The sequence below is a fragment of the Orycteropus afer genome, unplaced genomic scaffold, assembly GCF_000298275.1.
Source record: "Orycteropus afer afer isolate SDZICR_OR568_19922 unplaced genomic scaffold, OryAfe1.0 scaffold00004, whole genome shotgun sequence".
NCBI classification, from domain to species: domain Eukaryota; kingdom Metazoa; phylum Chordata; class Mammalia; order Tubulidentata; family Orycteropodidae; genus Orycteropus; species Orycteropus afer.
The window spans coordinates 634,170-661,197 of record NW_006921591.1 but is presented as its reverse complement, the minus strand read 5'-3'; the positions used below and the strand labels follow the sequence as shown (position 1 = coordinate 661,197).

General features: G+C 45.4%; 2 protein-coding genes across 2 annotated transcripts in view; one reads left to right on the top strand and one right to left on the bottom strand.

Moving 5' to 3' along the window:
* MGAT5 (alpha-1,6-mannosylglycoprotein 6-beta-N-acetylglucosaminyltransferase) overlaps positions 1-4,250 on the top strand; it is a 381,222-nt gene extending 376,972 nt beyond the window's left edge. Inside the window, exon 16 of the mRNA XM_007937586.2 lies at positions 4,052-4,250. Coding sequence (XP_007935777.1) covers positions 4,052-4,250 — 199 coding nt within the window. The remainder of the gene's footprint in view (positions 1-4,051) is intronic.
* Positions 4,251-13,621: 9,371 nt separating this feature from the next.
* TMEM163 (transmembrane protein 163) overlaps positions 13,622-27,028 on the bottom strand; it is a 397,067-nt gene continuing 383,660 nt past the window's right edge. Inside the window, exons 7-8 of the mRNA XM_007937577.2 lie at positions 14,171-14,312; positions 13,622-13,682 (exon numbers count right to left, since the gene is read on the bottom strand). Of these exons, the coding sequence (XP_007935768.1) occupies positions 13,622-13,682; positions 14,171-14,312 (203 nt within the window). The remainder of the gene's footprint in view (positions 13,683-14,170; positions 14,313-27,028) is intronic.

Genomic DNA, 27,028 nt, shown 5'->3' with positions numbered 1-27,028 from the left:
AAACAGTAGAAAATGCTGAATTCATATTATTTCACTGAAGTACAATTTTAAGAATTGAAAAAAAAATACAGTGGAAATTCAAATTGAATTGATACCATTTTTGAGTTTTTGTTTTATTTTTAAACAAATATGTCCTGCAAATCATGATTTGGAGAAATCCAAATAAAATTACCATAAAAGTCATTGGGAAAAAAAAAATGAAAGAAGAAAAGCTGTTTAGGCCTGCCAGAGAAGTCAGCACTGTGGTAGAATCTCTGAGTGAACGAGTGCAGACAGACATGACAAAGAAAGACAGAAGCAGAGTTGTGCACACCTTGAAAAGGCAGAAGTTCCCTGGAGGGATGAGGAGGCCATTTTGTTTTGCTTTTGCTCTAGGAATTGGTGAAAGTCACTTTACTTCTCTGGAACTTTTTCCTCATCAGTTAAGTGAGGAAGATGACTGTGTGGCCCTGGTAACAGATATCTGTATGCTAATAAGAGACCTCCAGGGGGCCCAGAAGATACTTGGCCCCCAGGGGATGGAGGGCCAGCAGAAGTGGGGGATGTTGGCTATGCTCACAGCTTCACATCAACCAGACTTCTGGGACCTGCTGTGCAGCAGGCCTTACCCATTATTCCTGGAGACAGCTGCTACTTTGTGATGGTCTTTGTCCAGCAATGCTGGATAGGTTTTTTCTCCTGTGGCCTCAGTTGAGACACACATATAGACCTGTACGTGTGTGTGTGCATGCAGCCCAATAGACTGTGTGCCCTGGATCTGAGTCCACATGATCCAGGAACGAGTACCCTAAAACTAAACTCATTGCCACTGAGTCTGTTCTGACTCACAGCAACCCTGTAGGCCAGCGTGGTTCGGCCCCATACGGTTTCCAAGCCTGTAAATCTTTATGGAAGCAGACTGCCTCATCTTTCCCCTATGGAGCAGCTGGTGTATCCAAACTGCTTACCTTTTGGTTGGCAGCCAAGCACTTTAACCACTGTGTCACCAGAGCTCCTTGGGGATGGAATAGTATGAGTAGGTGGCATAGTGCCTAAGGCATTTGACTGCTAACCAGAAGGCTGGTGGTTCAAACCCACCAGCCACACTCCTTGAAAGGAAGACTGGGCAATCTAGTTCTGTAGAGATACTGCCTCAGAAACCCAAGGAGGGGTTGCTATGAGTCCGATTCGACTCAACGGCAATATGTTTGAGTGAGTTTTTTAACAATTGGGAAGTATAGCCAGATTGCTCCTTGGAAGCAAGAATGGCCAGACTTCATCTCACCTGTTTTGGTCATGTTGTCAGAAGGGACCATTCATTCCCTGGAGAAGGATATCATGCTAGGTAAAGTGGACAGTCAGCGAAAAAGGGGAAGGCCCCCAACAAGATGGATTGACACAGTGGCTGCAGCGATGAGCTTGGGTATAGCAGGGATCATGAGGATGGCACAGGACCAAGTAGTATTTCATTCTGTTGTACATAGGGTTGCTGGGAGTCAGAGACGACTTGACGGCACCTAACAACAACAACAATTACACCCCTGGGTGGCACAAACAGTTCAAGCTCTTAGCTGTTAACCAAAAGGTTGGTGTTCAAACCCACCCAGAGTTGCCTCCGAAGACAGACCCTAGAGATCTGCTTCTGAAAGGTAACAGCCAGGAAAAGCTTACGGAGCAGTTCTCTGCACACTTGGGATCACTGTGAGTCAGAACTGACCCAGTGGCAACTGGTATTTGGCCATGGTGTCCAAGATGAGTTGTAGTGCATTCTACATTCCTGCTTAACAGTGGCCAGGCAGATGGCTTAAGTTAAGACATAGCAGCTGCTACAGTTCACCTAAACAAATAAATAGCCTATGTATAAATCTGCATCCCAAGGCCACGTTCCATGTGCAGACTTTTAAATTAAAACTGACATTTTCTCCAGGTAGGGGCATCCTGTGAACTACCTGGCTACCCACGTCCATGACTCATTTTTCCTTTTAAGAAAACCGTAAAATCCACTTCCTACCCACTCCCTTCATGGCTCATGGCCTTAACCCTTTCTGTGCCATTTCTCAGCTGTCAGGCCAAGCCCAGAGGTGTCAGAACATTTGAGGAAGCCAGATAAAAGGCACAGCTGCCCCCTGTGCAGGCCTCTGGGGCTGGGGACTAATTAGCACTCCTGAGAGGAGAGGCTGGCTCTGGCAGGTATAGCCATGGGAGCTGGTGACATCCTGAGCTCCAAAAAACAGTTGGCACTTCAGATCCAATTGTGCAGGAGCCAGGCTGGCAGCATCAGAGAGCTCACCAGAAGCCTCGGCAGATGTACTGGAAATAGCCGGATTAACATCGGCAGGGTGAGGTGTGCCCAGGCAGCTTGCGTTGGCTAGAGGAAGGGAGGAGGGGCAGGAGTAAGAGGGAGAATGATGTTTTCCCTCCAATGTTTGGAAACTTTCCAGAAGCAGCAGGAAACTTAATAGTCCCCCTCCTGATCTCCATCCTGTCAGCGAGAGGCAAGACTTCCTGAACAAAGCAAAACAGAAACAGTTGGTATGTGTGTAAATGATTACAGTAGGGGCAAGAGAAGAGAGTGATACAGTCCATCCAATGCCTGGTTATTGTTGTATTCTTATTATTACAATTATTATTACTGTGTGTAATGGTAAATATTATTATGCATAATTATTATTATTAAAAAAACTCGTTTGAGATTTTTTTAATAATAATGTATTATAATAAACATAATAATGTTTAAAAAACCCACTGCCATTGAGTCAATTCCATCTCATAGCAATCCTATAGGACAGAGTAGAACTGCCCCATAGGGTTTCCAAGGCTGTAAATCTTTACAGAGGCAGACTGCCTCATCTTTATCCTGTGGAGCGGCTCATGGGTTCCAACCACCAACCTTTTAGTTAGTAGCTAAATGCTTTAACCACTGTACCACCAGAACTCCTATAATAATAATAGTTACCATTTATTCAGTGTTTACCAGAGTTTAACTCTGCCAAGTGCTATATAAGCACTAATTTAATTCCTGCTGTAAGATATGGAATATTTAACCCCATTCTACAGAAGAAGAAACTGAGTCACAGAGAATGTTAGTCCTTTGTCCAGAGTCAGCTCATAAGAGATGAAGTCAAGGATTCAAACCGAGGTCTGCCTGGCCCCTACACCCTCTTCCTGATTCCACCTGGCACCCTTGTGGGATGTGTGTGGGACATGGAAGAAGCTGACACTGTTGTGAACAGAACCATCTGGAATATCTGCAACTTCCCAAGCAGTGGTCCCAGCTGATAAAGCACAGTTACATGGCCATCAGCCCACAGACAGTTCCATTGTTGGGAAGGAAGAAAGCAGAGGAGCAAGAGCCCAGGCTTGGGGTCATTAGGGCCTTGACTCAAACCCTTGCTCTATGGATCCTTCAGCCGAGCTAGCTCATCTCTATGGCTGTGGCCTAAAGGAGGCTGCATAGGCCCAGTCAGCCCGTGCCCTGAGCAATGCCTTCCCCCAGGAGACTGATACTTCTACAGGGAAAGAAAGGCCCATACAATATTATTTTTATGCCACTCATTAAAAAGCCAAACATACTTTTTAAATATTTAAATAATATACCTTTGCCCTAACCTCACTTTTCAGAAGTAACCAATGCTAACATTTTAGTGTGCAGCCTTCTTGACTTCACACACACACACACACACACACACACACACACTGACCTTCCTGTTCTGCAACTTGTCTCCCTCAGAGACATCTCTCCCAACTGCTACATGCTTTTCTACCACATTCTTTCTTTTTCATTGACTGCAGAGAACTCCAAAAGCTGAGTATCCAGCTTGTTTCCAATTTCTCACCATTATTGCCTCACTGAGCAACCTCAGACGTACCCTCCTACACACACGCCTTGCACCCGTCCACCTTCTGTGGGCTAAATTCCAAGATGTGGGGAACTGCTGGGTCTGATGGTGGATTCCATTCCATTCCTCAAGCCAGAGGACTCAATGTGCTCCCCTGTACCCAGGAGGCACCTAAAGGTACCAGTGACAAGGACAAGTGTCTTTAACCCCCATGCCTTTCTCTTCCTCTCCAGGTATGAGGTGATCTGCCAAAGCTCTGAGCTGGCCAAGGACATCCTAGTGCCCTCCTTTGACCCCAAGAACAAGCACTGTGTATTTCAAGGGGACCTGCTGCTCTTCAGCTGTGCAGGTGCCCACCCCAGGCACCAGAGGATCTGCCCTTGCCGGGACTTCATCAAGGGCCAGGTGGCTCTCTGCAAAGACTGTCTATAGCGGCCACCCTCTCGGCCCGGACCAATGCTGCTGGGAAGGACAGTGGCCCCAGCCCAGTAAGGCAGGGCCAAGGGGAAAACGCCCTTCAGGGTCACTTGCCAGCCCTGACCTGTTTGGTAGGAAGGTCTCTGTTGGGCTTAGCTTCTGCTGCAGTCAGAGCATCACAGCAGAGGAGTTTCCACAGAAACAAAATGGGAGTGGATGTCAGGCCAGGAGCCTGGCCCCTCCTTGGCCACAGCTGCGTTGTTATTTTTGAGGAGCAACTGTGGAGAGATTTTGTCGATGTAGCTGCTCCAGGGTAAAAAGAAAATCTCAAGATCCATTGAAAAGAAAAGAACAAAAAACAAGAAGAGGAATTGAGCTGATTGGAAAGAACATTGTATGGGAAAATTCCTAAACCCATTAATTTATTTATTTGGGTGGGAGGGAGGGGGAGATGAGGGAGGGAGAAGAGGGACCAATCACATGTCTTGTTTCTTCTTTGATTTCCCATTGCTAATCATCTGCCTTCTTTCTGATATTGTTCCTTTCTGCTGTGGGCAGAGTATGGAAGGGAAAGAAGGAACAGGGTGAGGTTTGGGGCTGGTGACACGCTCACTCCTGAAAACCTAGTTCCTCCAAGCAAATGGTGACAGAACAAAAGGATATCTTGCTTTTAAAACAAAGCCAAACACTCCAGGGGATTGTGGGTATAACTGATCCTGTGTGTTGTCCATAGAGCCCAGCCAGGGACACAACACAGGGCTGCCTGCCCCACTAACCCTCTCCCAGCCAGAATGCCTCATTAGAATCCCTTGGGAAAGGAAATGCAGGATTTGGAGATTTACACTTGGTAGGTAGTTTGTGCTAAATTCACTCTCCTTGAACGTCACTGGAAGGCAGAAGGTAGAAAAGTTCTCTGAGCACTTACAGAGCTTCTGGCTGCCTTGGAGGTCTGACTCACTAGCTCCTGCAGAGGGCTGCCTGGGAGCTGGGATTCAGATAGTCCTCAGCCCCTAACAACTAGCGGCATGACCTGAGCAAGGTCCAGGTGGGTGGGCAGTGTTGTGTTCCATTCTGATGTCTGACCAGGTACGAATTACCTAATATGTAAGGTAAGCACAGGCTTACTTGTGCTTACTTACTTATCTGTAGCAAACAGTTTCACATCATGATACATTGCTTACTTGGTATTCTGTGCCTGTCGGAGACTGCAAATTTGAAAAGAGGCTTTGATTCAGTAGGAAGGTGCTGTGGAGTTGGGAGAGAGACAGATACCAGCCATACCTAGAAACAGTCTTTCATGTGGTGAAAAAAATGTGAAATCGTTCACTACAGATGAGTAAGCACAAGTAAGCCTATGCTTACTTTGCTTATTGGGTAATCTGACAGTGTGTCTAACATCACCACATTCCAGGGAATAGGGCTCTTTGTGAACTTGGTGCTTATCATGGGCAGTCTCTTGAGCAATTACAATGACTCCTGTCTTGATGCTCACTTGTGGTGTGAGAGTGACTGGCAGGGAATGAGAGTGTGCCACAGCTTTTACTCCAGGCATAATATTATGAGGGGAATAAACAGCAGCAGGGATAAGCCCAAAGCCAGTGGCAGGCTGGCCTGGTCAGACATTCTGGACCCCACCTTCCAGACACTGTCATCCTGCATTCTTCCTTTGTGGAAGTCCCCCTGCCTTTGGGCACTGCTTCAATGGACCATGTACAAATTTGTGAGTTTCCTCTGAACCCCTAACATCTCCAGCTGGTGGGTGTGACCCCCCTCCTCGCTCTTGCTGACCATCCTGTTATGAGCGTCAGTGGGACCCACACAGCCCTCGCTGCTGGTTTTGAATGCTTTTACTGCTCAGAACCAGGCCCCCTCCCTAGACAGCCCAGAGTGTTGTCAGGGTGCCAGACAGGAGGGGTATCTGCTGGATGGAGCAGCTGAGCAAGGCCTCCGTTTCCCTGGGAGCACTTGACTGTGTTAGTGACATGGCTGACACCCTGGGGGCCTAGAGAAGTGAAGGAAGAGAAGGACTCTGCAGGAGTGTGGAGCCTTTGAGTCTGGAAAGTTGGAGTCTGCCTGCTTCCCCATTTGTACCCTCATATATAAATCACACTAAATGCACAGCCAGACCCCTGCTCAGTGGGTCTGAATTGTACCTCCAATCCTAGAGTACAAGGAAGGGACCTCTTCCACCCTTAGGTGACACCTGAACACATCTGCCGGGAGAGTGCTGATGGTGACCTCTGCTCTGAGCAATTGCAGGGACACTTCAAGAACCAACTGAGGACAGCCTTTGCCTGGGCCCAGCAATGAGAGAAGGGCAGAAGTCCAAAGGAAGCCTTGTTGTTGATAGGGTAAGAATGCATGTGTATTCCCCGAAGCATCACAAGGGCACTTTCTTGAAGGAGGAGAAACAGCTGGCATCCTTGCTATCAGGCATAGCTTTTCCCTGTGAATGGGCCTCTTGGCTGGGCCCTGGGTGTGGGAATATGTGGCTTGAGTTCTCCCAGGCTTGAGTTCCATGGCAGTACATACCTATCCTGAGCTGCCCTCTACTGGACTCATCTTGGAACTTCAAAAGCTGAGGAAGTCAGTGTTAGAATGCGACCAGCACGGGGAGCCTGTGAGCCAAAAGTGAGTTCCCAGGCTCGGCTGGGTTAATCCATCTCTTTGCAGGGAAACTTAAGGAAAGGAAGGTGGAAAGCCAATTCTCTGAAAAGAGGATGTGCCTGCCTTAGGTTCTAGAAGCTGCCAGAATTGTTTGTGGGCTGTCCCTGAGCTCAGAGGCTACCAGGCTATCTTAATGACCCCTCAGCTCTCCCATTCTTCTCCAAGTCAGGAACAGGTGTCCCAAGAGACTCCTCTCCCTCCACCTGGTGTTGGATAAGCCAGAGGTCTGACACGGCCTGCCGCTCATGGGGCAAACCAACTCACACTCCAGTTGTTGAGGGCATTATCAATAGAGTTGTGGTACCAGGATGAATCCTGGCTCTCAGGCTGCCTCAGAGCTGGCTAGATGTACTCAGTGTTCTGTGAGGTGGGGGAGGGGTGCTCCATCTGGAAGACAGGCTCCCCACCTGTGCAGAGCAAAGGGCCTCTGACTGTGTGAACTGGGAGACTACAGGGATTTTACAAGTGCCCATCTTAACAGAATCCCAAACTGATGACAATTCCACGAGAAGTTTTCAGTCAGATCAATGTTTTCCTAAGCCTGTCTTTCCTGGTTTTTTTGTTTTTAAGTTTTTGTATATTTTGTTTCCTAAATGAAATTTAGGAGCTCTAGTAGCATAATGCCTAAGGCACTTGACTGCTAACCAGAAGGCTGGCAGTTCAAGCCACTTGGAGGAAGGAAGGTTGGGCAATCTACTTCTGTAGTGTTACCGCCTTGGAAACCCAAGAGGGGTCACCATGAGTCAGGGCTGACTCAAGGGCACATAACAGCCACAACAACAAATGAAATTTGGATTTTTTTTTCCCCATTGTGATCCTAAGTTCTTTAAAATTATCATGAGGAAAAAAATTTATCTAATTTATTTAAAAAGAGGAAGGTTTCCTTTGAAAGGTAAAGGGGAGAAACACACTTCTTTTAATGCCAGTAAACACCTCATTTCTTTTGCATATGCAGTTTGATTTGCACGTGTACAAATGGAGATACTCTTTGCATCTTTACTTAGACCAGGTTTTTGTCACTGCTTCTTGTAACTTGCTCTTTTAGCATATGCCATGTTTAGAAATGTTAGAGTCTGTTTCTTCGGTGATGTTTATTGTTTCTCTGATGTGCATTTTCACTTTTCTTTGGGGTTGACTTTCAGGATCTGGGTGCTATTTAAAGGATTTAGCTGACTCCAGCTTGGAGACTAGAGCTTATCCTGGGGTCAGTGCAGATGCCTGGACTAGGCGCCAGAAATGTCCTCCAGCCCCACAAGGCCACTGCACCCAAGTCCATTATAGGCATCTCAGATTCTGCCAGACCAGCCCGTGCCCTCCGGGTCTGCTGGGCCCGATCCTTGCATCTGTGTTGGGATGGCTGCCTGAAGATGTGCTGATGGGGCTGTGTTTCCTGCTGTCCAAGTGTTGCTGAATGTGGCCAAGGCAAAACACAAACCCTGTCAGGGCAGCACTGAAGGGGAGCAGGGCCTCATTGATCTCATCAGACCCACCATCCCAGAAACACATCAACTGGCAGGCATCATGAAGGGGGGTAATGCATTTCTCCCCTTTGGGAGTAGAGCCCCCAGAGGACATGGCTTACTGATAGTGAGGCATAAATGCTTCAAGTTGGACTGAAACTGTTTTGTTTAGAGGCAAGTGTGTGCTTTTTGGACCATACTAAGACAGGCCACCCCATTTCTCTGAGTTGGTTTACCTAGATTGTATATATAATTGGGAGACTTCCCTTCTCCCCCAGACCCAGAAATTCTTGATTTAAAGAAAGTCTATTTTGTTAACGACAGGCTCTGTTGTATGTGTTACTGTCCCAAGCCTGGATGTTTTATTTATTTAAAATATTTTAATTCCCGTATCAGCTTCATTCTAATCCCATCCATTGTTAAGAGGCTGTGAAGCATCGTCATGTGAGTAGATGGGTGGACAGAAATAGGTTCCTGCTCATTTAGGAAGGTAGGAATTCCCTCAAGCTGAGGGCACATTCCTTTCATTCTTGTTGCTTCAACAAAAAGTGGAACACCAAGTTTTTTCTAGCAAAAGGCCAAATTAGCTGTATAGTTGGGTGCAGAAAAATAATTACCCTGGCTTTCTTAGTGCTTAGGGTTTTTGTGAGGATTCATGTTTAGCACAGTGACTGGCACATAGTAACCCTAGTAAATATTGAATATTATTGTTACTAGCATTCCATGACATTTGAGAAATAAAGAGCTGACGTCAATCCCTATCTGTTGATTAAAAAGTCATACCTACATGAAAATGTTACTCCATGTGGATTAAATGTTGTAGGAATTACCAATCTAGAAGGTCCAACCTTCATACTTCACCTACTAGTTGCAATTTTCTATATCCCTAAATTCACTAAGTGATTTGAAAACACATCATGATTCAGCCCCAAAGCAAGCAAAGCTGTGAGGACGTCTAAACTGGAGATGTGGCCTTTCGCCACATACTTGGACTTCCCCATCCCCTTTCACGTCCTCTGGACTGACCATTCAAGGGATTTTCTTTGAGGGACGTTTTGATCCAAAAATTAAAATTAGTTACATGGCAGATTGAATCCCTTAAATCATAGTCTTTGGCAATGCAGTAATGGAGGTTTTCTGTTTGTTATGTGTGGGGGAAAATAATTACAGTAATGACCCATGGAACTTGCTCATTTCCCAGGAAATCCCTTTGCCCCCTGCTATCTCCCAGGCCAGTTAACTCTCTCATTTCCATCAAACTAAAGGTCAATTCCATAGCCCCACTCCCAAAGGACCCATCACCTGGGACGCCAGGCCCACATATGACCACTCAGGTGGCACTGTCCTGAGGTGGCTCCTAGTCTCTTCAGAAGAGCTCCTAAAGAGACTGCCTATAGTTGAATGATGTCTCCCAGATCATCTGATTATCATTTACCCTTTTGTTCTGTTGAGGCTTCGGCCTCTTTTTACCTTGGCAAATTTAAAGCTGTATCTCCTTTCCTATCGATATGACTGTAGATAATGAGTTTAGTTATGGAATATGAGGGAGTTTGCTGGAATCCAGTGTTGTCTTCAAATTACTTTGGATTCTCTTCTGCTGAATACACAGTCTTAAGATTGGAATTGACCTTCTTCAAAGCACCACTCCTGTATCCCAGAATTTGTGGCGTCTTAACACTATTTCCTCCCCCCCCCCATCCCCACTACTGTAGCTTGTAAGGCACAGCAAAGGGAAATAGCAACAAAAGGGGAGCCACATACTTCTACAGTCTGTCTATGTCTGAAGGATGAGAGGTGGGTATTCAGCATTTGGGGTGCTGGAGGGCAAAGGGACAGCAGGCCAGGAACCTTAGCGTAATCTATCACCTCCTCAAAGGCAGAGATGGAACAAACTTGAGAAGTCTTTTTCTCACTGCCCCATCCAAGTATATTACTGAGACAATAGTGTCACAATCGATGCCAAAGGAGATGGTGGCTCCCTTCTGTAGTTGCTATCACAACCCTGGTGTCTTTCAGCTAGTGGCAGTTCTCATCTGTCTTCAAACGACTCCTGGGTACAACCATGTTCTACTGTTCACTTCTGGGGTTAAGTAGTGCAGGATTCTGCAAATAAGATGTCGCTGTCCAAATGTACTGTACTGGCATAGAGAGCACTGCTTTGTTTTCCACTGTTGTAGAAAAAATAGGAAGAACTTTATTTTTCAATAAACTTTTCTTGTGTGACAGGTGGAAGTAGTTTTTTGGGGAGCAGGTGGGTGGGCACAGGGTCCCACGAAAAGCAACCACTGTCCAACTGCAGCCCTACACTACTCCCACTGACAACATTCACATTTTACAAACACATTGTTGAAAATGAGTGGAGGGGGGAGATATTTTACTACTGAGTATTCTTTCCCTTATGACACATCCACCAATACTAACTTCAGAACGCCCTGTGTTCTCCTACAAAGGCACTGAATTCGAAACAATGCTAGTGCACCACCACCACCACCACCACCACCATCACCCCCCACAAGATGTCTTTTTGAAAACTAAGGTACATCTAACCCAAGCCATGTGTTTTGAATTGCATCATATGCGTGTGAAAACTGGGCAGCTAATAAGGAAGACTGAAGAAGAGTTTAAGCTTTCAGACTACCGCAAGTATCATGGACTGCCAGAACTAACTAATCTGTCCAGGAAGAAGTACAGCTGGCATGCTCCTTGGACGTGAGACTTCATCTTAACTACTTTGGTCATGTTGTCTGTCAGAAGGGACCATTCCCTGGAAAAGGATATCATGCTTGGTAAAATGGAGGGTTGGCAAAAAAGGGGAAAGCCCTCAACAAGTTGGATTAACAAGTGGCTGCCACGATGGACTCAGATATAGCAAGGATTGTGAGGCTGGTGCAGGACTGGGCAGTGTTCATTCTGTTGTACACAGAGTCGCAATGAGTCAGAGACTACTCAACGGCACCTAAAAACAACAATATACTATAACATTTAAAAATCTTTTAAGGTGGGCTAATGAGATAGACCTAAAAAGTATCTGAGGGCTAGCCCTTGACTATGTTTCTCCCCCCTCAATAACTTCTGAACCAGGGCTCAGTGCTCCATGTCACTAGTTGCCACCAAGTTGACTCCAACTCATGCCAATCACATGTGTATCAGAGTAGAGCTATGCTCCATAGGATTTTCAATTGATTTTTTGGCAGCAGGTTGCCAGGACTTTCTTCCAAGTCGCCCCTGGATGTACACGAACCTCCTACTTTTCAATTTAAAGCTGAACATCTTAACCATTTGCACCACCCAGGGACTCCGGTAGTCCGTGAGCACTTAGTTAAGCAAATGCCCTGGAAACATTAGTAAGATCAGGTTAATGACCACCCTGAGGAGCCTGTCTGCAGATGGTGGTGTGGCTGCACAGGTTGGCCTTCTGTCATAGGGCCACCCTGGAGTTGTCAGGCCTGGCTGCTGCCTGGAATGGAGACGCCACACCAAGTTTCCATATGCATTTAAACTCAAACCCAACTCACTACCATCAAGTCAATTCCAACTCATAATGATCCCCACTGAGTTTCCAAGGTTACACATCTTTATGGAGGCAGACTGCCCCATCTTCCTTCCACAGAGCAGCTGGTGGGTTCAAACTACTGACTTTTTGGTTAACAGTCAAATAAATGCCTTAACCACTACACCATCAGCGCTCCTTCCATATGTGTTGTTTGGTAGAACAGAAATCCAAAAATATGTACCAAGAAGAAACAGAGCGTTTCAGCTAGGGGCATGCTACATTTTCCCTCCTTGAGCTTTCACAGCATGTATTACATTCAAATGAGAAATGATGCAGAAAAACAGCATGTTGAATCTTCATTTCCCACACTTACTGGACCACTCGATCCATTTTATCATAGAAGATACTAACATCCCTTGGACACTTAAAATGCCATTGGGGAAGCCACAGTGAAAGCATCAGCTCAAACCAAGGTTTAGTGGACCCACAGAACAAACACCCTTCCCTTAACCAGCCTACAGCAGCCCAATGGGAGATGGGGTGTGGAAGGCTGGGAGCAGCCACTAAGATCCACCTCCAGGAGGTTCCAGCACCACCAAATGAAGTTACCCGAGTGTCTGGTGGCTGCCTGACTGGTCACAAAGCCTATTATAGCAGCCCTTCCACGTCTCTACTCAAACCTCCCTCCATTCACAATTACCGCCTTCCATGCCTTCCTCAATGAGTTGTTCAGCCACATGGGAAACCTGCCCATGACAGAGTTCCTTGCATGCTAGTGCCGCACGATAACAACTCACACAGATCACCTCCTCATACCATACAAAACAGGTCAAGTCTTTATTGGTCAGACACTGCTGCCTGGAGAAACAGCAGTCCCGGAGGTACAGAACTTTGCGTGTTGGGGAAACATTTTTATGGAATCTATATCTAATGTTACATATATTGAACATCTTGTTCCTTACAGAGTAAGCAGCCATCTCTAACGAACTGTAATGTACCATTACCACTTCACACAGCATATAGATATATGCATATATGGATAGATTATATCATTATTTATTACAAATAAACTGTAGTTTCACATCTCTCAAAAAATGGATCTGTTTTTACATTTATGTTCAGGTTCTGAATACAAGAAGGGGTCATATGCTTGGTTCGTCCATGCAAAGCTCATACATCAATCACTAAGTACTTTAAAAATAGAATGGTCTCCTTTGAACAAATCTGTTACAGATTTAGGATTAGTAAGACCGTATGAAACTAATGAAATACATCAATAGAAATTAGGACATGATATACTGATGGTTCAGGGTATGTAAAGGGGTGGGGAGACAAGAGGGTATGGTCTTCCCTTAAAATCCGCCCAGAGATGAGACCTTGGAAGTAGGATACGGTGGGGACCTGGTGAGTTGCTATCCATTTCAGGCTTAGGGCACCACAGAAGAACTTTCTTCCAAGCCAAGATCTTATCCTACCAGCAAGAACATTTTTACTCCAGAAAATAGAAAATGTCCGTTCTGGCTGGACAGTCCCCTCCTGGTCACATTGTCCTGATGTTTCTGACAGGCAGTGGTGTAGGGGGAAGCAGTGCAGACTGACCTGCTGGGCTGACCTCGTCCCAGGAGGACAAATTTTATGAAAGAAGACTTCCAAAAAAGAAACGATGTTCAGTTAAATGTTGGCACCATCTGCCTATGTGGAAACCTCTTGTCGTCTTGACAGTCTTCATGCTGATGGGGCAGCCAGCTCAGGCCCTGTGGCCACTTTCACTCAAACATCTCATAGTGGCGGGTCTGCCTCACCCTTGGCACCATGTCGATGAGGAGTCTGCAAAGTGGAAAACAGACAGATCACCTCAACACCTGGCCCTCCACAGCCCTTGTGCTGGAGTGGTTGGGGAAGCAGAAGGAAACTTATTTTTTCAGACATAATTCACATACCATAAAATTCACCTTTCTAACATGTACAATTCATTGGTATTTAGTATATTCACAAGACTGTACAAAAATTATCACTATCTAATGTCAGAATATTCTTATCACCCCCAAAAGAAACTCAGGACCCCATCAATAGTAGTCACTCTCCATCCCCCACCCCCATCCCCAGGTCCTGGCAACCACTAATCTATTTTCTGTCACTATGATCTCTGATCGGGTCTTCTCCAAGTCACTGGACATCACGCAGATCAAGAGGTCACGGTATAAGATGTGACTTTCAGCATCCTTCGGTGTCATCTCCCGGTGGGAAAAGAGGTTGAGGTGGGAAAAGCAGCTCTCCTGGCCAAGGAGAAAGTGAAGAAGGAAGCAGACACTCACTTGACCCCGTAGGCAAATATGGTGAGGCCAATGAGCACTCCTATGCTGCCGTCCAGGTACCAGACCGCCGCGTTATGCTTAAACACCTCTGCACTCAGGAGAATGGAGAAGCCCATCACGCCGCCCACGAGGGAATTAAACCCTGGAAAAGCAGCAAAGAAAAGTGGCACTCAGAGCCAAGCAAACTTTGTTAACCACCAAGAAAATGGCTGAAATGCCAGGCGGACCTCCATATCCTGCAGTGTGTGCTAGGAAGGAACACTGCCTGCAAGCTCTCACACATGACACACACCACCTCAAGATGCCCTTGTGACTTGTCAGGCCTTGGCCCAAATGTTACCAGACATCTCTTTGGATAGAGCCCTCGACCCTACTGCCAGTCTCTACTCTTGGTTGTTGTTGTTAGCTGCCATCAAATTGGCCCCTGACTCATGGTGATCCCATGGACCAAAAAAAAAAAAAATGCTGCCCAATCTTGGCCATCCCCATTGGACCACTGTGATCCGTGGGATTTACATTGGCTAATTTTTAGAAGTAAATCACCAGGCCTTTCTTCCTAGTCCATCTTAGTCAGGAAGCGCCACTGAAACCTCTCCAGTATCATAATAACACATAAGCCCCCCCTTGATGGATAGGAGGTAGCTGTGTATGAGGTGCATTGGCCAGTACTTGAATTTGGATTTCCTGCATGGAAGGCAAGAATTCTACCACTGAACCACCATCAATGCCTCTTACTACCTTGCTTTATTTTCTTCCAAGCATTTATGATCATATGATAAAATAATGTATGTTTACTGTTTGTCTTCCTCCCATACCCATTAGAATGTAGGCCTCATGAGGGGCAGGAGATTTGCTTTCTGTTGCATTTGTAGTTCCCAGGACAATGTCTGGCACATTGTAGGAATTCAAATACTTGTTGACTCAAATCTGTTGACTGTCTACTGGGTCAAGTACTGCGCTATATGCTAAGAGTTATGGCATATAAATCTTCTGAATCCGAAGAAGACAGATTATTATCCCCATTTTATTGATGATGTTAGGTGCCACTGAGTCAGCTTCAACTCATAGAGACTCTATGTACAGCAGGTCTAGCCACCTTCTCTATAAATGGTGCCATGATTGCCTAGCTGATAAAACCAAAACTCTAGGAGCCTGTTATGAATTGAATCGTGTCTTCACAAAATATATACTCGAGTTCTGACCTCTTTACCTGTGGGTGTAATCCTGTCTGGAAATAAGGTTTCCTCTGTTATATTAATGAGGCCCAGTCTGTGTAGGAAGTGTCCTAAGCCTAATCACTTCTGAGTTATGAGGATCAGCAAAGACACAGAGACCAGCAAACAACAACAGGGTCAGTGGAAGTAGATGTCACGTGAAGACCACCAAGGAACCAAAGAGTGCTGGGACTACAAAAGCTGAGACAAGGATCTTCATCCAGAGCTGACAGAGAGAAAGACTTCTCCTCGGTGAGTGCCCTGCATTCAGACCTCTAGCTTCCTGAACTGTGAGAAAATAAATTTCTGTTATTTACTGTCACCTACTTGTGGTATTTCTCTTAAAGCAGCACTAAGAAACTAAGACAGAGCCCATTCTTGACTTCTCTCATACCCCAGATTTAATCATCCAGTGATTCTTGCCAACTGTTCCCTGGAAAATCCAACCTCTTTAACACCTACTGCTCCAGCCCTGAACCAAGCCACCATCATCCCGTGCCTATACCTGAAACAGCCTCTCCACCACTTTTCTTGCTTTCCCTCCTGCTCACCATCTCCCTCAAACCAATATCTATTCACCTCACAGCAGCCAGAACCAGACTGACCTGCACTCAAATACCCTCTACTGGAAAAGCTACCCGTTCTTCATTTGAATACTAACCAAACTTCACAGCTGATGAGACCTGAGTGAGCCCGCTCCTCATGTCTTTCCCACACAGTGCATCACTAGGGAAGTATGTGTGGGGGGGTTCAGACTGACCAGATGACATTGTCAGAAGGGGTGTCGATAAATGACTGCCTATAACAATTTGTGCATGATTTCAGCAGAAATTTATTATTTTTAAAAAATATATCCCTGTAGTTAGTTATAAAACGGAAAGGTCGGTTAGAACCCACCAGCCACTCCACAAAGAAAGATGAGGCAGTCCGCTTCCATAAAGATTGACAGCCTTGGAAACCCAATGGGGATCTCTATGAGTCAGAATTGACTTGATGGCAGTGAGTTTGGTTTTGGTTTTGAGTTAGTTATAACAACAAAAACATTTTTCATAAGCCCAGGTTACATGTATCAACCTACCTACAAGGCCAAAACTCTATGCTAATTTAATTTTTGACCCTTCTAATGAGATAGGAGCTAGGAGCTCTGGTGGTGTAGTGCCTAGGACATTTAACTGCTCACTAGAAGGCTGGAAGTTCAAATCCACCAGCCACTCCTTGGAAGGAAGACTAGGCAATCTATTTCCGTACTGATGAAACCTTGAAAACCCAATGAAGGGTCGCTATGAGTTGGATCCAACTCGACAGCAATGAATTTGGTTTTGTATTTTTTTCGATAAGCTCAAGTCAGAGTTATTATTACCCATTTACGGTAATGCTTCAAATCATGTGGTTTCATATGCACGTGCTATAAGCAAAACACTGGTGTTTTCATTGCTTATGGTGTTTTCATAGTCGCTGATATTGTCACATTTTCTGGTGTTTTAGTTACAATATTGTGGTCATTATTATTGTAAATGGATATCAGTAAATTGAGAATGAAGTAGTAATTAAAGGGAAAAAAGGACAAATCTAGAAAACAGGCTTCTGCTCAGTTACTTATAATGCTGTAATTCAATGTAGAAAGATTTTACTAAAGAATTTTCTTGTTAGTATTCATATAATATAAAAAAATACATTTAAGCAATTTATAACTATATCACATATTATTCCACTATTTAAATTAATAATAAACATTACTAAAGAATCTTTACCATCTGATAGGAAGTCCATGGCGGGGGAATGGGGTGGGGGTCACACCATGAGTGACCAACCATACGCTGTGTTCCACCAATCCTAGTGGCTCCACTGCTCACACACCACACCCACCTCCTTCCTCCTCAGTCACTGGGCTCCAGCCACGCTGGCCACCTCCAACAGCCCACCTTCCCTCACCTCTGGGCCTCTGATCACTCCTCCTTTTCAGAACAGCCTGACAAAGAGCTTGCTTTAGGTGTCTCAGGGAGAGCAGGACAAGCAGTGGCTAGCTAGTTATTCAGCTTTGAGATGTTCCCACCAGTCCTGAGACCAAATGTCCTAGTCTTCCCCTCTCAACATGGAGGTGAGCTCAGGCCAACTCCCACCCTGAGGCTACCCCAGCTACCCCTACTCAGGTGCTCTGGGCCAAGGGTGCTGCCACAGCCCACCACGGGACTACAGGACATGTTTCTGTGGCTCCTCCAGGCTCACTCACCTCTAGACAAGGAAGAAATGGGCCCAGAAGCCTTTCTGTTGCCAGGTAGTTCATGTAGCAAGACTCTCCAAGTCCTTATATATTTTATAAACTCAACTGCCCAACTGCATCATTTTGTTACTACATTGGAAGGCACTGTTCCTACCACATCCTCCCCAGCCTCTGCAACATTGTAACTACCTGTCTCTCCACCCATCCTTCAGTTGTGGCTTCTGTATACCATGCCTTCAATTCTGCTTCCATCCTCCCAAAATAGGGGCAGGGGTCCCCTCTGAGAAGTGGGAGCCATATTTCCCTTCTGTCTTTGGACACATCAAGAATATACTTTTCCTCTCACATTAGGATTGGCTGGAGTTTGCCCTATTTTCTCCAGCTATCCCTTGAATGTTCCTATTCTTTTCAACAGGTGGGATCAGACCAGTCCTCTTAAAAAAAAAAAAAAAAATCTTTGCAGCCGGCATCTCCTTAGAAGGATACCGAAAGGAAACAAAAAGGTCACAGGCCACCTAGGCTGGGGATTACCTCTCAATATTCTCAGCATTAAGGGAGCTTTGTCCTTGGGTTTCAGAGGCAGTATCACTACAAAGTAGATTGCCCAACCTTCCTTCCGAGGAGTGGCTGGTGGGGCTGAACCGCCAGCCTTCTGGTTAGCAGTCAAATGCTTTAGGTACTATGCCACCAGAGCTCCTCGAAGAAAGGGAAGGAGCCACTGGGTGGGGCAAACAGTTAACACACACGGCTGCTAACCGAAAGACTGGAGGCTTGAGTCCACGCAGAGGCACCTTGGAAGAAAAAAAAAAAAACAGCCCTATTCCACTCTGACACACGTGGGATCACATGAGTGGGAGTCAACCTTATAAAACTAGTAAGTGGTTTAAGGAAAGGGAGAGCCAAGGAGCAGCTAACCACCAACCGAGGGTAGACTCGAATCCTTCCCTCCCCTTTCTCCATCTTTCCATAAAACCAAACCAAACTCACTGCTGTAGAGTAGGATCCAACTCACAGTGACCCCTCCTTGGGTTTCCAAGGCAGCATCTCTACAGAAGTAGATTGCCCAATCTTCCTTCCAAGGAGTGGCTAGTGGGTTTGAACCACCAGCCTTCCAGTTGGCAGCCAAATGCCTTAGGCACTATACCACCAGAGCTGTGGCACAAATGGCCCGCTGTAGCTCTCAGAGAAGCCTGGTGAAGCTTAGAAAGGATGCAGAGAACATGAGGTTACCCTAGACGGCCACTAGATGTCCACTCAGCTCCACCAAGTCACTCCACTCTGCCTGCACCTGACAAGGGAAGAAAGACCAGCAGGTGTCAAGGGCAGCTCAGCCAAGGGACCCTCCACCCTGAATAATGCTTCCCGAATAATGTGCAGCTGGGGTATCCGTGATGGCCCACGTTGTTCACCTGCATCTTCTGTTGCTGTTGTTGTTATGTGCCATCGAGTCAGACCTGACTCATGGCGACCCCTCCTTGGATTGCCAAGGCAGTATCACTATGGAAGTAGATTGCCCAACCTTTCTTCCGAGGAGTGGATAGTGGGTGTGAACCACCAGCCTTCTGGTTAGCAGTCAAGTGCCTTAGGCACTACGCTACCAGAGCTCCCTGCATCTTCTAGGAGGGCCTTTTACCTGCTCAGCTCAGTTTGCCTTTTGTCACAACAGAGCCTGACTCACCTCAGCTTCAGTTCTTAAAGTCTGAGTGAAGGAGAATACCATGACTGTTGGAACAATTCTGTGTCTGCCCTGCCAGCTTTCAGAATTTTAGAAACTTCCTAACCTTGGTTATTCCATAGGAAGAACCCTCAGCTAGGAGTCCCCATTCATCCAACCTGGCCACTTATCAACAGCAGCACACCAGCTCCTACATCCATCACTCACCTCCATGGTCCCATCCCCATGCCAGGCCCACGAGCTGTTCTAAACAACAAGTGTTGTTACTTGTTTAAGAACATATAACAGTACAAAATCATGGCTGAGATTATCTAGATTAGAGGCTCTACCAGGCAGGCTTTAATGACTAGATCAGAATCTAAGTAATAAAACCCATTATTTTTATGTAGAAAATTCTGATTTAAAAAAAGAAAGATTATTTTATGTGCTTGAAAATCATCATACAGTCTTGGTACTTCAGAACTGGAAGGGTGCTGGAGAACAGTTAGCTCATTTCAGAAGTTTCTGGCCTTACTCCAGGACTGGACGCCCATTCTTCTGGCCCGTAGTTCAGAACTTCTCCCCCACGTGCCCTCATGATCTTCCTCTGATTTATACTATTCGCTTACTATACACAAAATCATTGCACCTTAGTAACAATACAAGGCATGCTTTAGCCAAGTCCTGAAAGCAATAAACATATGTTAACTAAATACCCAAAGCAACAAAATCAAATTAGCCAAGATTTACTATACTGCAAAAAGTGAGGCATCTACATCCACTTGGAAGGGATGTAGGAGATCCTGCATAGAGAGGGAGAACAATGTGGAACAAAACTCAAAATCATTTGGAGGCAAAAAAAAAAAAAGAAGGTGGCGATCAGGTTTGCTGGTCCAATAGAGCCTGGTGTAACCACTGAGACTATGGCCCCTAGCTGCCCTTCAGGTCTGGAATTGAACCCACAACTGTGGTTTCCAGCCAAACAAAGTACAGGCATGTGAGTTAAACATTTACCTCAAGTAGACACACGCCCTGGAGAGAACAATCATGGGAGAAGGAAGGGCTGCTTATGCACAGGGAGATAGCTCAGGGTGCAGAAGAGTATGAAGGGATGGACACTGGGAGGAGGTAACTATGGGGAGGAAGTGGGAGGGGAGCTGCTGCATTGTAAATTTTGGTCAATGACATGAGACAAAGTATATGTGAACTGCTGTATGAAAAGTGAATTTACTCTGTAAATCTTCACCCAAATCCTAATAAAAAAAAAATTTAAAAAAAAAGTGAGGCATCTAGAATGTACTCCTGGTCTCCCTTAGCCACAACCTACTGGGCCCCTTTCCCAGTAGATCTGCTTCTTGCTATAGGGACACACTCCATTTACACTATTTCAGCTGGTGAAAGAGACACCCTGCTAGGTCACAGATATTACCCTCCTCCTTCCCTGCAGGAGAAGCAGTTTGCTGAATTTGCTTCCTTATTGAAGAGGAAATGTCTGGCTCAAAGCCCCCATCCCTGACCCCAGAGGTGCAGTCTTACCTTCTCAGCCACAAGGGACGCACTGTACTCCAGAACTACTCACTAGGAGAACCCCCAACCTTGATGACAAGGTCATCAGGGCCCCCCCCCCAATCCTGTCTCTGGCAGCCTCCAACAGTGCGGGAAGAAAAGAGGAGCTAATTACAGACTGTTCTCTAATTCTGCTAATCAATGAATGAGGAAACCCAGAACCTAGACAATACAATTAGTAGAGGCTATAATTACTGCTGCATATTTTGCTAACACTCCCACCAAGCAGGGGTGGCAGAACACACACACTGCAGGCAGTGGGGGAGTTTGTGCACAAAAGGCCTGCAGGATAGGGGAGACTTCGGAGTCTTGCTCTTTGTAACCCCATCTGAACTCTCAGTCTCTCAGTCAACCAATCTTTGTCTCAATCTCTCTTGGTCCTTGACTCCTCCTCTCACACTCACTTGCATCCACACCAACTCTCAATCTGCTCCCCCACCAGACACACAACTCTCAGGGCCAACCTCAGCCCAACCACTTTATGTTGTTTTAGGTGCCCTTGAGTCAGCTCCAAGTCATAGTGACCCTATGTACAACAGAACAAAACACTGCCTGGTCTTACACCATCCTCACAATCCTTACTATGCTTTAACCCATTGTTGCAGCCACTGTGTCAATGCATCTCTTAAGCGTCTTCCCATTTTTCTCTGACCCTCCACTTTACCAAGATGTTTTTCTCCAGGGACTAGTCCACTCATGTGTCGGTCTGTCATACTGTGGTAACATGTGAGGCCGGAGACTGTTGTTAGGTGCCATCGAGTTGTCTCCGACTCATAGAGACTTCATGTACAGCAGAACGAAACACTACCCGGACCTGTGCCAGCCCCATAATCCTTGCTATACCTGAGCAACCACTGCATCAATCCATCTCATTGAGTGCTTTCCCCTTTTTTGTTGTAGTGCCTAAGGCACTTGACTGCTAACCAGAGGCTGGCGGTTCAAACCCACCAGCCACTCCTCGCAAGGAAGGTTGGACAATCTACTTCCGTAGTGATACTGCTTCAGAAACCCAAGGAGGGGTTGCTATGAGTTGGGTCCGACTCAACGGCACATACAAACCAACCAACCCCACTTTGCCAAGCATGATATCCTTCCCCAGGGAATGGTCCCTTCTTACAACATGACCAAAGTAGGTGAGACAAAGTTTGGCCATTCTTGCTTCCAAGGAGCATTCTGGCTGCACTTCTTTCAGGACAGATTTGTTAGTTCTTTTAGCAGTTGATGGTACTTTCAGCATTATTCACCAACACCACAACTCAGAAGCATCAACTCTTCTTCGGTCTTCCTTTTTCATTGTCCAGCTCTCACCTGCATATGAGGTGATTGAAAATACCATGGCTTGTATCAAGTGCACCTCAGTCTTCAAGGAAACATCTTGCTCTTCAGCACTTGAAAGAGGTCCTTCACAGATTTGCCCAATGCTATACGACATCTGGTATCTTGACTGCTGCTTCCATTGGTGTTGACTGTAGAACCAACTAATATGAAGTCTTTGAGAACTTCAATCTTTTCTCCATTTATCATGATGCTGCTTATTGGTCCTGTTGTGAGGATTTTTGTTTTCTTTATATTGAGGTGTAATCCATACTTCAGACTGTAGTCTTCAATCTTCATCAGGAAGTACTTCAAGTCATCCTCACTTTCAGCAAGCAAAGTTGTGTCATCTGCATAATGTAGGTTGTTAATGAGTCTTCCGCCAATCCTGATGCCATGTTCTTCTTTATATAGTCCAGATTCTCAGATTATTTGCTCAGCATACAGATTGAATAAGTATGGTGAAAGGATACAGCCCTGATGCACTCTCTTCTTGATTTTAAACAATGCAGTGCCCCCTTGTTTTGTTCAAACGACAGCCTCCTGTCCTATGTATAAGTTCTTCATGAGTGTTCTGGAATTAAGCAATTAAGTATTCTGGAATTCCCATTCCTCTCAATGTTATTCATAATTTGTTATGATTCACACAATCCAATGCTTTTGCACAGTCAATAAAATACAGGTAAACACCTTTCTGGTATTCTTTACTTTCAGTCAAGATCCATCTGACATCAGCTATGATATCCCTCACTCCACATCCCCTTCTGAATCCAGCTTGAATTTCTGGAAGTTCTCTGCCAATATACTGTTGCAACCATTTTTTTTAAATTATCTTCAGTAAGATTTTGCATGCATGCAATATTAACAATTTATTCAATAATTTCCACATTCTCTGAGATCACCTTTTTTTGGAATCAGTACAAATATGGACCTCTTCTCCAGGCAGTTGCCAGGTAGCTGTCTTCCAAATCTCTTGGCATAGCTGAGTGAGTGCCTCCAGTGCAGCATCCATTTGTTGAAACATCTCAATGGGTATTTCATCAATTCCTGACACCTTGTTCTTTGTCAATTCCTTCAGTGCTGCTTTGACTTCTTCCTTCATTATCATTGGTTCTTAATCATATGCCACCTCCTGAAATGGATGATCATCTACCAATTCTTTTTGGTATAGTGATTCTGTGTACTCCATCCATCTTCTTTTAATGTTTCCTGCATCATTCAACATATTGGTCCATGGAATCTTTCAATATTGCAATTCTAGACTTAAATGTTTTCCTCAGTTCTTTCAGCTTAAGAAATGCTGAATGTGTTCTTCCCTTTTGGTTTTCTAACTCCAGGTCTTTGCACATTTTATTATAATAATTGACTTTGTCTTCTTGAGCTGCTCTTGAAATCTTCTGTTCAGCTCTCTTATCCTGTTGTTTCTTCCATCCACTTTAGCTACTCTCCATTCAAGGGCAAGTTTCAGAGTCACTTCTGACATCCATTTTGGTCTTTTCTTCCTTTCCTATCTTTTTAATGACCTTTTATTTTCTTCATGGATGATGTTCTTGATGTCATCCCACAATTCCTCTGGTTTTCAGTCATTGGTGTTCAATGCATCAAATCTATTCTTTAAATAGTCTCTAAATTCAGGAGGGATATAATCAAGGTCATATTTTGGCTCTCATGGACTTGTTTTAATTGTCTTCAGCTTCAAGTTGAACTTGCATATGAGCAGCTGATGGGTCTGTTCCACAATCAGCTCCTGGCGTTGTTTTGGCTGAAGATATTGAGCTTCTCCATCGCCTCTTGCCATAGATGTAGTCAGTCTGATTCCTGTGTACTCCATCTGGTGAAGTCCACATGTATAGCCATTGTTTGTGTTGTTGAAAAAGGTATTTGCAGTGAATAAGTTGTTGCTCTTGCAAATTTCTATCATGCAATCTCCAGCATTATTTTTACCTCTGTGGTAGTTATGTTTGTGTGTCAACTTGGCTGGGCCTGGTTGAGTGGCTGGGCAGCTGGTAGTAGTTAATCCCCATGAGGAGACTGGCAATCAGCTCCATGGCGGGATCTGCCACAAGCAGCTGAGCAGCTGACTTTGGGAATGTGGTCTGCTTCCTGTATTTAAGGAGAAGCCTTTGGGAATGGTCTCTAGCCTATGGCATGCTTGGACCCTGCATGTAGCCATGTTGTTACTCAGCAGCCTGCTATGCTCTGCCAACCTTGGGACTTACAATGGACTTAAGTTAATGGCCTGCCATGTGGTTTGGTTAATCAGGACTATGCCTTTTGACTTGTCAACCTTGGGGCTTCTCAGCCTCAGCAGCCAACAGCTGTCTGAGTGAAGAAATGCCTCTAGGTCCAGTGGGCGGGGAGCAGGAGGCAGAGCTGGACCCCAAGGTTGAGGGGCTTTCACCCAGCCCCTAGAGACTGGCACTTTGAACTTGGACTTAAAACCTCCAAATTGTAAGAATAAACTCCTGTTTGTTAAGGCCATCCCATTTGTGGTATATTCTTGTCAGAGCAGCACTAGGTAACCAGAACAATCTCCAAGGCCAAATTTTCCAATACCAGTGATTCTTCTTTGTTTCCAACTTTTGCATTCCAGTCACCAATGATAAGCACATTCATTCCATGTTTGGTCAGTCTCAGACTGCAGAAGTTGGTAAAAATCTTCAGTTTCCTTATCTTTGGCTTTGATGGTTGGTGTATAAATTTGAATAATAGTAGTAGTAACTGGCTTTTCTTGTAGGTATATGGATAGATTTTGAAACATTCTTTGTGATGATGAATGCCACACCGTTCCCCTTCAATTTGTCATTTCCGGCATTGTAAATGATATGGTTATCTGATTCAAAATAGCCAAAACCAGTCCATTTCAGCTCACTAATGCCTAGGATATCAATCTTTACATGTTCCATTTCATTTCTGACAACCTTTCCTTGGATTTCCGAGGCAGTATCACTACGGAAGTTGATTGCTTCCTTCTAAGGAGTGGCTGGTGGGTTTGAACCGCCCGCTTTCTAGTTAGCAGTCAAATGCCTTAGGCACTATGCTACCAGAGCTCCCCAATTTTCCTGTATATGCTACCTATATGCCACTTATATTTAGAATACAAGCAGGGTCACCTATGGTGGATAGGTTTCAGCAAAGATTCCAGGCTGAGATAGACTGGGAAGAAGGATGGTGCCATCCACTCCTCAAAGTATTGGCTAGTGAAAACCTTATGAATAGCAGTGAAACACTGTCTGATATATTACTGGAAAACTTTATATTGAGCAGTGAAACATTGTTCAACCACTTTATAAATATCCTCAAATCCCACCACTTCCCCCACTCCTCTGCCCCCATCTTAGTCCAAGCCACTACCATGTCTGAAGCTTTGCAGAGACCTCCCTCTGCCTCAGCTTTTGCCCCCTTACAATCTGTTCTTCACCTTTGGCTCTTTAGAAAGCATCACTCATCTTATGGCCATCTGCAAAACAATCTAAATTCTAACCTTGACCCGAAGTATGGCAAGATCTGGCCCTGTGCTACTGCTAGCTGTCCCCTCCTCCCTCTTCCCCCTTCCTCACTCCTGCCCTCCACGTACACTGGGGCCCTTTGATGCCCCAGGCTTTCAAAGCACAGGATTTTCTCTGCCTGTGGCAATTCTCCCTATTTTTTATCTGGCTGTGGGACAGTTTTGACTTAAATCATCTACTTCTCTTTAAAATGACTCCTCCCAGTTTCAAGAATATAAGGAAGCATTGCTTATGTATGTTGATGGTTTTACGTGCAAAAAATACCACATCAGAAGTTATTTCATTAGGAAAAAGCATATTTATCAATAGGGTTCTCCTTTGTAAGCCCTATAAAATGATGGAAAATCAGAAAAGTGAAATCCAAATAGAGACTTACTGCTTTTGCTAGCCACTGTCAAGTCACCCCCAACTCAAGGAGACCCCAGGCCCATTGTGATGCACAGGGTTCTCACCGGCTGATTTTTCAGAAGAAGACTGCCAGGCCTTTCATCCTAGTGTCAGCGCTGGTGAACCCTGTTCAGCATCATAGCAATACACAAGCCTCCACTGACAGGTGGGTGGTGGCTGCACATGAGGTGTATCGGCTGGGAATCAAACCTGTGTTCCTGAACAGAAGGGGAGAATTCTACATTGAACCACCAATGTCTCACACATAGAAAATTAGTACCTGGAAGGTCTGTAACATTAAGTGAAAATCACCAACCAAGGCAGAGGGACCATAGTTCTGAGAAGATAAGGGTCCTGCCCCATGGTCTATGGGGGTGGGGGTGTTGGAGCCAGGGCCCCCTGCCTGGAAGGAAGCTTGCTTCTTTCCTCTTAAGTCAACTGAATGGATGAAAATGTGAAGCCGCTAAAGCCAGAAAGGTGTTGTAGATTAATCTCTTCCCTCAGAACTAGGAAAGAAGTTCCTCAGCCCAAGGAGGAGCAAACCCATCTAGTACGAAGGCATCCTGAAGAGCAGAAGCAAATACCAGGTATTGCCTGAAGTGGTCCCTTGAGGGAGGATTCTGGGAGCTGCTGGCTGCAAAGGTGTATAGGCATACTGGACCCTACCGAGCCTGCCCTCACCTGTGTGACACTGTATCTGGGCCCCTTAGGGTGGGCATGGAGTAATATGCCTGGCGTATTGGTGCCCAAACCTCATGGACTGAGGCACTGGTTTAAAATATTACCTCCTGAACCCCAGCTCAACCCTCAGAATCAGAATCCTCAGGGGTGAGGTGTAGGAATCTGTTTTTAATAAACACCCGGAGCAACTCTGATGCTGCCAGCCTGGTAGTGGTCAACTGAATAACATCTGTGATCACTTAGTTTCACAGTTAGGATGTCAGATGGCATAGCCCCCAGCTTCTTCAGTGCTGTTCAGTGGAGCCCCCACTC